The sequence below is a fragment of the Gymnoscopelus braueri genome, assembly GCF_963280865.1.
Source record: "Gymnoscopelus braueri genome assembly, contig: SCAFFOLD_343, whole genome shotgun sequence".
In the NCBI taxonomy this organism is placed as follows: domain Eukaryota; kingdom Metazoa; phylum Chordata; class Actinopteri; order Myctophiformes; family Myctophidae; genus Gymnoscopelus; species Gymnoscopelus braueri.
The window spans coordinates 1697-15184 of record NW_027660498.1 but is presented as its reverse complement, the minus strand read 5'-3'; the positions used below and the strand labels follow the sequence as shown (position 1 = coordinate 15184).

At 39.7% G+C, this 13488-nt stretch overlaps 1 protein-coding gene across 1 annotated transcript; it reads right to left on the bottom strand.

The window, feature by feature from the left end:
• Positions 1-11081: 11081 nt before the first annotated feature.
• LOC308081502 (Fc receptor-like protein 5) lies at positions 11082-13038 on the bottom strand. Its single transcript, XM_080457879.1, has 5 exons — positions 12917-13038; positions 12605-12709; positions 12074-12322; positions 11843-11979; positions 11082-11197 (listed from the first exon to the last, which is right to left on the bottom strand). The coding sequence occupies exons 1-4, from the start codon at positions 13023-13025 to the stop codon at positions 11921-11923; spliced, it is 522 nt and encodes a 173-aa protein (XP_080314005.1). The 5' UTR covers positions 13026-13038; the 3' UTR covers positions 11082-11197; positions 11843-11920.
• Positions 13039-13488: the final 450 nt, after the last annotated feature.

The following is a 13488-nucleotide window of genomic DNA, read 5'->3' as shown; positions in this document are numbered from 1 at the left end:
ACGGTGGAAACACCTCGGCCGTCTGCTCTCTGTGTGTTCAGCCAATCTTCAAGAAAGTCTTCAAGTTCTGGCCATCTGCTTTTATTACCTCTGAAAGCTTTTTTCAACTTTTTGCATTGAGACAGTTCTTCACGCTGGCGTCTCCAACGTGTCACCATTGACTCATTGATGCCAAGGGTACGTGCAGCAGCTCTATTTCCTTATTTTACAGCCAGATTGACTGCCTTTAACTTAAAAGGCAAAGCTGCATCATATGCATTTCTACGTTTGTTTTCCATAATGAGGGGTTGTGCATGAAAACTTCCTTTGCACTAACTGTCTTGCTCTCGTTCTGTCTCTCGTACCACTCTCGGTTCCACTTTTGCTTTCTTTTGTTCGCTCGCTGCCTGTCTCACTCTTTTCTGGCCTCCAGCTTTTCCTGCTGAAGCCCGGTGGGGGGGGGGGCATAGAGCCCATAGCGTTAAAGGTGGTGGACTGTAACCTGTAAAATCCATAGATTTAGAAGGTCCCCTAGTGGCAGTTAGCTGTAAAAATCCATAGATTAGCCGCACCGTTATATAAGCCGCAGGGTCCAAAAATGGGGAAAAAAGTCGCGACTTTAGTCTGAAAATTACGGTACTTGTATATCATGTGACATACTAGCGACATGTCCAGGGGGTGTACTACTTGTGCAGTGTTGTGGCAAGATTCTAAGTCTGGGCCAGGTGTGAAGTTTGGAATTTTTCCCAACACTTATTCAAAAGTGCCTTTCTCGAAACCACTGGTGACTCAAAGTTTTTGAAGAACTCAGAGATGGGATTAGATGTACAGGCAGAGTTTTTTGCACAAGGTCATTCAATAAAACCGAGTTGAGTCTGAATTTCAACTGAACTTATACCGACAGACCTCTCTCCCTTTTATACCCAAGAGGAGGGGGCTTTCACCATGTGATATCCATTGGCTTATTATTGAAATGTATTGAAATTTATTGAACATTTTCTGGCACAGGAATGGATGCAATCCTCTACGCCAGACTCAACACAATATAAATATTTCTTTTCAAATTGCGACATTCACAATTCACAATGTACTAACCTTCAACCCACCAACTCACCCCACCCCACAACCCACATACAATACATACAATCCCCCACTATACATACGGTACATGCATAATTTCATTTTTACATTAAAACATTTAAAATCTAGTCTATGAAGTTACAAGCCAGCCCTATAATTGTACAGAAAGTCTTTTGATGACCAGAATTTGTCAAGTCTATTCTTGAAGGTATTGACTGAAGGAGCCTGGACCACTTCCTCTGGAAGTTTGTTCCATGCTCTTACAGCTCGAAGTGTAAAGAAATTCTTTCTCTTTTCAGAGTTACAGTTTAGTTGTAGCAATTTTCCTTTTGTTAATGTGATCCCAAATAACTTTTGGTTTGTGTTTAGATTGTCTTGCTAAGTCTTCTTCATATAGATTTCTTAAATTCTGTGTTCTCGTTCTCACACAATTTCTAACTCTCTCTCGATATTCTTTTTGTACCTCTGGGTCTTTACTTTTTATAGCCTTTCTTGCAAGAGAGTTTTTTTTCCATAATTTTTGTTTTTGTAATACTGTCTAAGGGAAAGTTGTGCTTCCTATTCAATGGCCTGCTCTTGATATTTGGCACATATTTATCCTCTGTTTCTTTCAACTTCAACTTTAATAATCTCCATTTATTGTCTACATCATAGTCAGAGAAATAGTTTTTCCAATCAAATATTTCCAATTCCCTAATTGCTGCCTCAAAATTCCCCTTATTGTATTTTTTTCTTATTTTTTCGTTTTTCCTAATTTTTGTACAACATCAACATATGACCTTAAACAGCAAAACACAGTGATCGATATTGAACATCCTCGACCAAATTTTTCTCATTTGTGAATATAAGATCCAACACATGTGGTGTCATGTTGCAGGGGTGCAATGCTCACTGGACGGCCTTGTTGGTTCCAGAACATGTTGAAACAACAATGCATTCTGAACACAGTCCAATTTTTTTTTGTCTAATGTAGCTCCATCTCCCTTTGCATCAAGCAAATTCCAATCTATATTTGGCAAATTAAAATCTACCATAAATAATTAATGTAAATACTTCCTAGATGACACTTCCTCCATTAAAACCAGAAGATTTCCGTTATTAGTCTCTGTACCACTGTCAGACGGTGACCTATAGATTAAACCCACAAGCATAGACTCTTTGTTGTTACATTTTATCTCCACAAAAATATTCTCTTGGAACTCTGTCACTAATGCAACTTCCTTGACTTCTAATGACCTATGAATATAAAGCAGCAATCCTCTACCTACATCATTGTCAATATTCTTGGACTATATTCTTAGACCAAATATTCTTGGATTATGATTGATCGACAAACATAATGATGTCCTGGTGACCTTATGTCTGCCCTGGCTTTCTCACCTCCTTGCTCATAATTATATTCACCTGCATATTGGGACACTGTCATCATTATGTTATTTTTTTTAACCTATAGATGCCTGATCTATAACATGTCATGATTTGAGCTTGCAGTAAGCAGTAGAAATACTGCTTACTGTTTTCAGATGTTCATTTCTGACAGCTGAACCTGTGGTCAGTTAACTGCTAGACATAGTTTTATACTGCTGACAGACATACATGTTATGATGAGAAAAGTAAGACCTCAAGTAGCATAAGAGTCTAAACTGAGGTCATTCATTTTCAGGCTACACACAGCCAGTCCAAAATGTGTTATATGATGTACATATCAGTTAACAGTGCATAACAGTGATGTTGTTGTGTAAAAATCAAGCTGTCGCACGCTAGGGAAACAGGAGAAACCGGCTCCTGACCTTTTTGTTTAACAGAAAGAACTTCTGACAGAAACTCTTCAGGGTGAAATGAAAAGCCTGTGAGAACGATCAGATTTCAACATAAACAAGGATCAGTCCAAATTGTGAGGGGCTGCTTCTACCCCATCCTAAATATTTGAAAGTAAATGGTCCCAGTCACGGCTCCCTGAACTGACACACACACACACACACACACACACACACACACACACACACACACACACACACACACACACACACACACACACACACACACACACACACACACACACACACACACAGGCATGTTTAAATTACCAATGTAATTACTGTACTACACAATAATCTTACATCATGTGGATGTTAACTATTATGTTAAAGTTACCAGATAACAGATACCGTATAGTGACAGTGATGTTTGTATCAACATACCTCTGTGAGAGTTTTTTCACATGGAGGATTTCAAGTCAAAGTACTGATCAGCAGTGACAGACCACCTTGTGGCCTTTTTTGACAATAGCAACAAGCAGCTACCAACTTCACTTAAATGGACTAGCAGCTAGTTCCCAGAGCCAACTCTCACAGGCTGATCGTCAAAGATCGCTTACAATTTATATAGCCGATTTACAAGCTCACAACATGCCGTGGTGCAACACATTCTGACATTATTTTTTTGTATAATACAAGCGTGCCATGAGATTTTGTCTTGCCCAATGGTGTGCCTTGGAAAAATCTTTGAAAACCACTGGCTTAGTTAGAGCATTGTCACGCTCATCGTCATCCATGGAACAGTCACAATTAAACATAAAATGCCCAATAGGGCTGTCCTCCACTAAATAAATTATTTTTTGGGTAATGATTTGTCGACATATCGATTTGATGTGATGGTGTGCTGATCATCTCCATCAAAGGTGTAATTCAGTTCATTCAGGATGTCAGTCAGGAGGGAAGCTAAATCAATCAGTCATTGCGTGTATATCCAAAAGTTATCATCCTCATATTCAAATTAACCCAGTAAGGAACGCATCTGACTGTGTCATTTTTAGATTTCTTCGGCTATTCAAAAAAGCTCATAGCGTCGCACTGAGTGCCATGAGCTTGTAGATCTGCTATTTTTGAAAAAATTGTGAACATTTTTGAATATATATATTTTTTAAAGTGAACATTTGTAACTCTAATCTTTGCTTCTGGGGGGTCCCTGGAACAAAATATTTTGAGATATTTTATATTTTTTCTATTTTAATTTTTTTCTATTTTAATTTTTTATATTTTTTAAATATATTTTTTATATTTTTTTAATATATTTTTTATATTTTAGGATAGGATTTTAGGATTTAGAAAACATTTTTAGAATCGGCCTCAGGTCTTAATGGGTTAAGACACAATAGAGACTATGATATGTAGGTGCACATGCAGTGCGGTTGGGTTGCAGTGCAGGGGAATGGAAGGGATCCAGGGTTTCTCTCTCATGTTGTTTCTGAGGGTCTTTTGTGTTCTACAGGGTCTAAAGATTACTGTTTCATTCATCTAGTTTGGCATTTTGAAAAGCCCCGCATCTCTAGAGGATGATGTCATCATGATAACCTTTAACAAGAAAATATCAATCATGTTTCCATTACATTAGAATGAGTCATTTTAGTCCCATTTAGTGTATATGTCATGCAGTTTTAAACCAGCAGAGGGCATAAGAGGACAGGGAACAGTTAAATGTTCAGTGTAAAACCAAGAAATGACATGTCTTATTGTAGTCTACCAGATCTTACTAAACACACACACACACACACACACACACACACACACACACACACACACACACACACACACACACACACACACACACACACACACACACACACACACACACACACACACACACACACACACACGTATTAGGTAGGTAGGTAGGTAGGTAGGTAGGTAGGTAGGTAGGTAGGTAGGTAGGTAGGTAGGTAGGTAGGTAGGTAGGTAGGTAGGTAGGTAGGTAGGTAGGTAGGTAGGTAGGTAGGTAGGTACTTCCCACTGATGTCAGGACAGCAGAGTCACTGCCCATCTTTCGCCGCAGGCTGAAAACCCACCTCTTCAGGAAACACTACCCTTCATCTTTTCCTGGCCTACTTGTTGTTAACTAGTTGTACGAACGCTTGTTTTATTGTCTCCGCCAGGCCGAAAGGCATGGCGAGAGAGTATGTTTTGCCCCCTGTCTGTCCGTCCGTCTGTCCGTGTGCCCGTCCGTGTGTCCGTCATTCTGTCTGTGGACAGCTAATCTCCGGCACCGTTGGCTTGCTCGCAGTGAAACTGTGCACACACACTCCCTGGATGCCACAGCAGAACCTCTGCCCCAAATTTTTCACATGGGCCTTTTATAGCGCCACCAGGAGGCCGATTTGTGCAAAACATATTTTTTGACAGTAATCCTACAGATTTTGTCCAAAAATCCCACAAATCGGTACACAGTATCTCTATAGTCATTAAACGAAACAGGTCTTTCAGATTTTTCGTATTCCATCCTGATTGGCTAAAAATGGCTTCCAAAGTTTGCAGGAGTGCTCCGTTTTGAACAAAATGCCTCAAATCATGAACATAGCATGCAATTTCTTGAAATTTTGCACGCATATTTCCACTATGCCGAGGAAGAGAGAAAAAATATTCAAATCAGCCTCATGGTGGCGCTATAACAGGCCGATTCATGTTATTACCTATAACTGCACCGATCTGTGTAAAACTTTGTAAGCGCACTCCCTAGAGGTGAAGGAAAAACCTTTGCCCTGCATTTTTCACATCTGCCTTTTATAGCGCCACCAGGAGGCCGACTTATGTAAAACAATTTGTTTCATATTACTCCTTCCGATTTTATCCAAATTTCACGCAAATCAGTACACATGATCTCTATAGTCATGTGATCAAGACGGATGTGTTTGATTTTTCATATTCCATCCTGATTGGCTAAGATTGACATCTAAAGTTTGCAGTAGTGGCTTGTTTTTAACAGAATGCCGCAAATCATGAACGCAGCGTCCGATTACGGTCAAACTTTGCACGCACATTCACACTATGTTGAGGAGCAAATGTCACCCAAAACACATTGGCCTGTTATAGCGCCACCAGGAGGTCACAATAACCTACCTGACCTGGCGGAGACCTGTGCTCCGAGGAGCACTTTTTCTAGTTGATGTATTGTTTTATTGGATCTTGTTTAGTCGATACACTTATTTGTTTTAGCTCTTGCTCATTTGATTTAGCTATTTTGTCTCATCTGTTTAAGAAAGTAGGTAGCTGATATATTGCACTTTTACCTTAGCGCTAGGTATACTCTTGGTTGCTTGTTTTTGCAGAAAATGCACTTAAGACTTCTGGTGATTAGTAGTTTTCGTTCCCTACCTACAGTATGTTGAATGCACTTATTGTAAGTCACTTTGGATAAAAGTGTCTGCTAAATGACTGTAATATAATGTATGTATGTATGTATGTATGTATGTATGTATGTATGTATGTATGTATGTATGTATGTATGTATGTATGTATGTATGTATGTAAGTATGTATGTATGTATGTATGTATGTATGTATGTATGTATGTATGTATGTATGTATGTATGTATATATATATATACATACATACATATAAGAATAATTAAATGAAGGTGCCTTTCACATCTAAAGCTCACTAGTGGATTTATTCATGCACTCTTACAGGCACAACATCTGACAATTAACATAAAAAAAATAACTTACTAGGCTTCTAATAAAAAGTGCAGTTTTAATGTTTAGATTATTGAACCAACTGATGCACATCTCCCTCTTTATGTAGCACCGGCAATTATAATGCCATAGCCTGAGAGGATGTCCGTGTGCACGTGTTGCATGATATGTATTTGTGTGTAAAAAAAATATAATACAACATGATAAAAAATACTTGCTCCCTTAGCGTCCGTCCTGTTAGTCAGGTGACATTTTTGGTTTTTGATTACTATTACATTACATTTGTTGATTGGCCTCGCAGTCCAAGTCAAGCTGGTCCCTGGGAACTGGCACCACTGGCCATCATCGAAAGGCGGTGTTGTGCGCCAGATTTAGCAGATGTACAAGCTCACAATGTGTTGCATCTGAAACAAAGAATACATTAAGCATTCGAGAGAAGGAAGTCACACTGACATCAGCCGTAGAAATATGCAGGTCTGCAGAGATGACAGATATTAGGACAAAAGCAATGAAATGACACACAGTGGTGTCAGTAGGGGTCCCAGGGGATGGCAATTGCCACCCCCTAGCATTCACAACCTCACATTCAGTTCTTAATGTCTATTTTCTCCACCTTTTTTTTAGCTGATTAATCTGATTTTAGATCAGCGATGACTCGCTGATTGCATCACATTCATTATCTACTTTCAACCTGGTGTCCCTATTTTGGGAATGTGAGCCTATTACAGTAGGTGAAGAAACATTCTCTTTTCTTTTTTCTTTTTCAAAATAGCAAAAATAGTTGTTTCTTCTCAAATGACGCCTCTGATGACATGCTCAGCAGAGAGCTGCACCCTGGCATGAACACCTAGACAAGATACAGTTTCAGATGCAGGGTGCAGGTAACGGTTATTTCTGAAAATATTGTGATAATATGCACAGGAACATAAATGACAAATTCAATGATATAAAATAAGTTATAATATAGTATTATGGAGAACAAAGCAGGGCTCGCAACTCACTTTTGTAATGCTCCAAAGGTTATTTATTTATAACAAACAGCAGACAGTATACGACGTTTCGACCCTTCCGGTCTTTTTCACTTGAAATGACCGGGATGACAGGGCAGGCTCAGTGTGTGCGCTCGCTTGTGTGTATGTATGTGCTTGTGTTGTGTAAGATTTCCTCAATGTGTTTGTGGAAAAATCTGCGCGCCGCTGGTGGCTGAGAGTGACAGGATATGGAGAGCCAGATGCCCCGGCCCTCCTAAAAAGAAAATACTTTATTCTTAAAACATACAGTGGGAAGAAAAACGGTGTTAAGCCCCTGAGTGGAGATGTGTCAGAGCCTTCTGCACCTTGTGTCGGACGGACACAAGGACTGTCTGACTCTGTGGCACCAAGTTAGGGGCGGCCATAGCTGAGTGGTTAGTAAGCCCGCCTAGGGAACCAGCTGGCCCTGGTTGCCCCAGGTTCGATTCCAGGCTATCCCAGCATATGTGCCGATGATATGAAATTTGTCCCTGAGCAAGACTCTTAACCCCAATTGCTCACAGGTTCTCATTGGAAACAAGACCGCAAGGACTTTCATGAACGACCTGTTAAAAGGAATTATCCTTATTATTAACTCCCTCTAACGCTATGGATCAGAGCTACTGTATGTTAGAGGGAGTTTTCATAACTACACAAAATAAAGGTGCATCTAACATGCTATACCGAAACTAAGTTGCTGCATGTCTGTCTCCTCTCCTCCTCCTCCCCCTGCGGCTGACGCATGCAGGTGAGCTGCACTGTGTGTGTGTGTGTGTGTGTGTGTGTGTGTGTGTGTGTGTGTGTGTGTGTGTGTGTGTGTGTGTGTGTGTGTGTGTGTGTGTGTGTGTGTGTGTGTTTGTTTCCAGTCAGCCCCTGTCATGAAGTTGATGCTAACATGTTCCACTTCTGTAACAACAAACCACAACAGCACATATCATGTGCTGTGGTTTTGTTCATTGAAACATCCTGTCCTGACTTTCTGTCCTGTTCTGAGTACACCAGGTCTTAGTTCCACTTCAAACTAAAACTTCCACTAAAACAACCCAATCGCCAGAGGAAATCGTTCAGTGACAATGTTTCTGTACCCCATAAGAGTTACATTTTAGGTATGTTGCATTTCAACTGTATTTTTATGGTTAGTTTTAGGGTAAATGTTTTCTCTGGTGACCAGGCTGACTAATAAGAGTATGATAGACCATGGGTCTTCAACACGGGGTCCGGGGCAGCTAGGGGAGTTACTACATGGGAGCCGCCAAATCTTAGTGTGATAGAAAACTTTTTTCCCCCTTTTTATTTTTTTTATTAACCACTTGATCCCGATTCCTTAACATATTGCTAAAAATAACAATATATAGGGGTCCTCTTCTCTCTCTCTCTCTCTCTCTCTCTCTCTCTCTCTCTCTCTCTCCCTCTCTCTCTCTCTCCCAGCTAAGGGGTCATTGGTCTGAAAAACGTTGAAGACCCCTGTGATTACACAGCTTGGTTGAATGCTTGATTCTGATTGGTCAATCAATAAATTCATTCTGTTAGTTTTCAATAATGACCACTGCTATCAATAACCAATAACAGACCTATGGAGACAACCCACCTGAATCAACCATTTTAATAATCAATCAATTCAAGGTGCTTGATTTGTGCCATGTTCAATAAGGCAGCCATGTAAACAAACACACTATGTCATTATAAGGCTAAACAGTACACCAAAGAAAGTTTTTGAGAACATTTAATGCGAGAAATAGGCAATGCCGAATCAGAATCAGAATATCAGAATTTGATTAATATTTGATCAACACTTTCTACCGGAGGTTTGTGACCCGACCTGTTGCGCTCGACACATCTGGCATAATCTAAAGGACTCTTTCGATACTGAAAGCATTTCATTACATTTTGTGTCAATTTATTAAACACTTTATTAAGTAGCCGTGTAATAAGTGGGATAATGATTGGTGAGCATTATTGATAAATACCATTCAAGGTGATCAGTCCTTTATCATAATCACAGGCATAATTATTCTTGTACATGCAATGAATGTCTTTCATATACACAAGCAGGAAGCTTTCAAATTATAATATCTAGTAGAATACTATTTACAAAGATTAGAAAAATAAAGAAGAAGTTTATAATGATTAATGATGAATGTTTACACAATTACAGACGTGAAATTTAAAGGACTGTGTTTCCAGCGTGTGTGTGTTACAGCACATATCATGTGCTGTGGTTTTGTTCATTGAAACATCCTGTCCTGACTTTCTGTCCTGTTCTGAGTACACCAGGTCTTAGTTCCACTTCAAACTAAAACTTCCACTAAAACAACACAATCGCCAGAGGAAATCGTTCAGTGACAATGTTTCTGTACCCCATAAGAGTTACATTTTAGGTATGTTGCATTTCAACTGTATTTTTATGGTTAGTTTTAGGATAAATGTTTTCTCTGGTGACCAGGCTGACTAATAAGAGTATGATAGACCATGGGTCTTCAACACGGGGTCCGGGGCAGCTAGGGGAGTTACTACATGGGAGCCGCCAAATCTTAGTGTGATAGAAAACTTTTTTCCCCCTTTTTATTTTTTACATTAACCACTTGATCCCGATTCCCTAACATCCCTATTGCTAAAAATAACAATATATAGGGGTTCTCTCTCTCTCTCTCTCTCTCTCTCTCTCTCTCTCTCTCTCTCTCTCTCTCTCTCTCTCTCTCTCTCTCTCTCTCTCTCTCTCTCTCTCTCCCCCCCCCCCCCCCCCCCCCCCAGCTAAGGGGTCATTGGCCTGAAAAACGTTGAAGACCCCCTGTGATTACACAGCTTGGTTGAATGCTTGATTCTGATTGGTCAATCAATAAATTCATTCTGTTAGTTTTCAATAATGACCACTGCTATCAATAACCAATAACAGACCTATGGAGACAACCCACCTGAATCAACCATTTTAATAATCAATCAATTCAAGGTGCTTGATTTGTGCCATGTTCAATAAGGCAGCCATGTAAACAAACACACTATGTCATTATAAGGCTAAACAGTACACTAAAGAAAGTTTTTGAGAACATTTAATGCGAGAAATAGGCAATGCCGAATCAGAATCAGAATATCAGAATTTGATTAATATTTGATCAACACTTTCTACCGGAGGTTTGTGACCCGACCTGTTGCGCTCGACACATCTGGCATAATCTAAAGGACTCTTTCGATACTGAAAGCATTTCATTACATTTTGTGTCAATTTATTAAACACTTTATTAAGTAGCCGTGTAATAAGTGGGATAATGATTGGTGAGCATTATTGAGAAATACCCTTCAAGGTGATTAGTCCTTTATCATAATCACAGGCATAATTATTCTTGTACATGCAATGAATGTCTTTCATATACACAAGCAGGAAGCTTTCAAATTATAATATCTTTAGTAGAATACTGTTTACAAAGATTAGAAAAAAGAAAGAAGTTTATAATGATTTATACATCATACAGAATATAATGATGTTGTTTCAGATCTATTGCATTTTTCTTGAACATGAATTCCAAACACACATCTACTTTTAAGACAGTGGACTGTGTGACAGGCAGAGCAGCGTGCTGATCACCTTCAACACTTCTGATTGGCTACACAGCTACCTCCATGATGACATCATTGATGTCTCTTCTCTCCCTCACATTGGCTGCAGCTGCGAGAGAGAGAGAGAGAGAGAGAGAGAGAGAAAGAGAGAGAGAGAGAGAGAGAGAGAGAGAGACATGAACTATACAGATGGTTGTACAGTATACTGACTATTTACTTAATTAAGTAAAACTGCTCTGGAAACAAGTGTACAGTGCTGCAGGCTACACACAGTGGTAGGGAGAGATAGCGGTCATAGGGTGGTGTCTATTATGTACAGTATCTGCTGTGACAAATATATAAGGAATAGTCTTGTATATTATTTTTCTTCCCACAATCATCCTGCGGGCTACCAACCATGAAATATAAGATAATCAACCAAGCCAGATGCACCACGACGGAATTCAACTCCTAGACTCCGGGGGTGGTGGTTCACCCCTGTGCCACCCAAGCGCTCTACATTTTCATGTTCCTATAGTTTTTTTCAGAATCAGAGACAATTTATTTAACACGTTTTTGCACATAGGATTATAAACACAAGATTATGAACAACATTATAATCATAATTAGATCCTAGGACCGAAGGGACAGTGGCCGTGGTCGGAGGGACAGTGGGTGTGGCCATTACATTGACCTCTAGTCGTGTCGCTGTATATGAGTACTAGTATGGTGGACACATATTAAGGTGTGTGTTTATATAACATGTGTGTCTCACCTCTAGCTCTGTCTCTCACTATGGATATGTAGAGGAAGGTTGACACCACATAAGGAGTGAGCACCACTAGATGGATGATCAGTCTGGACAGAGACATGAGGGGAGTGCAGAGGTTGCATCGTGGGTGGAAGATGAATCTGTAAAGAGAACAATGGCTTTCAGCATCCAAACAATGGTTTATCTTCTCATGTTGATAATGGTCAAATCATCTCACAAAGGCTCAAGACTCACCTGTCACATCCATCCAGCTCTCTGGTGACTCTCCAAGGTCAGAGATGTGACACTTGTAGAATCCTTCATCAGACTTGGAGACATTATGGATGGTCATCTGTCCTGTAGATTCAGTCCTGATGAGGGATCCATCTTTATAGAAACCAGCTGGAAGGTCAGAGGTTGACTCTTCTTTGGACAAGCAGCGGAGTGTGACATCACTTCTTTCCTTCACAGGAAGTACAGGACTCTCCAGGATCACATCTCCATCTAGAACCAACAGCAGGTTGAGTTATGAACATTTGATGGTTGGTAGCTCCAAAAGTTAGATGACACATGGACTTGTCAACAAATCAAAAGTATGCCTTCACAAATGTGTGTTCGAATCAGACGTTAATTTTTTGCACAACACAATACTGATAGGCATACAGTAGATAAAATGTACCCCTTGAATGGAAATTAATCTATATCTGTGTAACCAATGATAATATGCAAATTATGTCTACCCACTACAATATATTGATCCAATTGAAGTAATTATATTTATTGTACCAGAGATCACAATGCTGATGAACTGGCTGTGTTCTCCTGAATTGGACTGACACCAGTAAATTCCACTGTCCCAAGGATACAGGCTCTCCATGAAACAGGACTCTCCTACACAGAATCAGAATGAAAAGAAAGAGGGATTCAATTAAATCTCTCTCTCTCTGTGTGTGTGTGTGTGTGTGTCTGTGTGTGTGTGTGTGTGTGTGTGTGTGTGTGTGTGTGTGTGTGTGTGTGTGTGTGTGTGTGTGTGTGTGTGTGTGTGTGTGTGTGTGTGTGTGTGTGTGTGTGTCTGTCTCTCTCTCTCTCTCCCCATACCTTTGTTGGTTCCCCATTCTTTGCAGGTTCCATTCACCTTTTCACTGGTCTCTCTATTCACAGACCACCAATGCATAGAGTTGTCTTCTTCCTCACAGATCAGTGACATGGACTGATATTGGAAGAACTGAAACCTTTCAGGACTGACTTTCAGTGACACTGGAATAAGGGGGAGAGAGAGAGAGAGAGAGAGAGAGGAGAGAGAGAGAGAGGATAACTAAGTAGGTTGGTTGTGGGATGAATAAGTAAATCACATGAATAAGTAAAGAACGCAGGGATGAGACTGGTACAGATTGTAGACATTAGGTGTTATGATCAGATGTAAAGACATGTATGACAGTATTCTACCAACACATGCTGTTGTTATTTTTCTAAAAGTTTGCACAGAACACAATTACCTTTATTCTATCACTGCCTACATCGTAACAATGGCAAAACTAGGTTATACTATTTACATTTCAATTCATTTATAACTTAGAAATGCTATATAATAAACTATAAGATTTAGGCCTATTCAAAATGTTGAGCCCTGATAAGGCATAATTAGTCTAATATTGCCTTTTATGGTACAA

Bases quoted from the DNA above. Each gene is read 5' to 3' on its own strand.
- LOC308081502 (XM_080457879.1), bottom strand. From the start codon at position 13,025: ATGTCACTGATCTGTGAGGAAGAAGACAACTCTATGCATTGGTGGTCT. The intron at 12,710-12,916 runs GTATGGGGAGAG...GATTCTGTGTAG, and splicing joins AGAATGGGGAACCAACAAAG to GAGAGTCCTGTTTCATGGAG. The intron at 11,980-12,073 runs GTGAGTCTTGAG...TTCTCTTTACAG, and splicing joins GAGCTGGATGGATGTGACAG to ATTCATCTTCCACCCACGAT.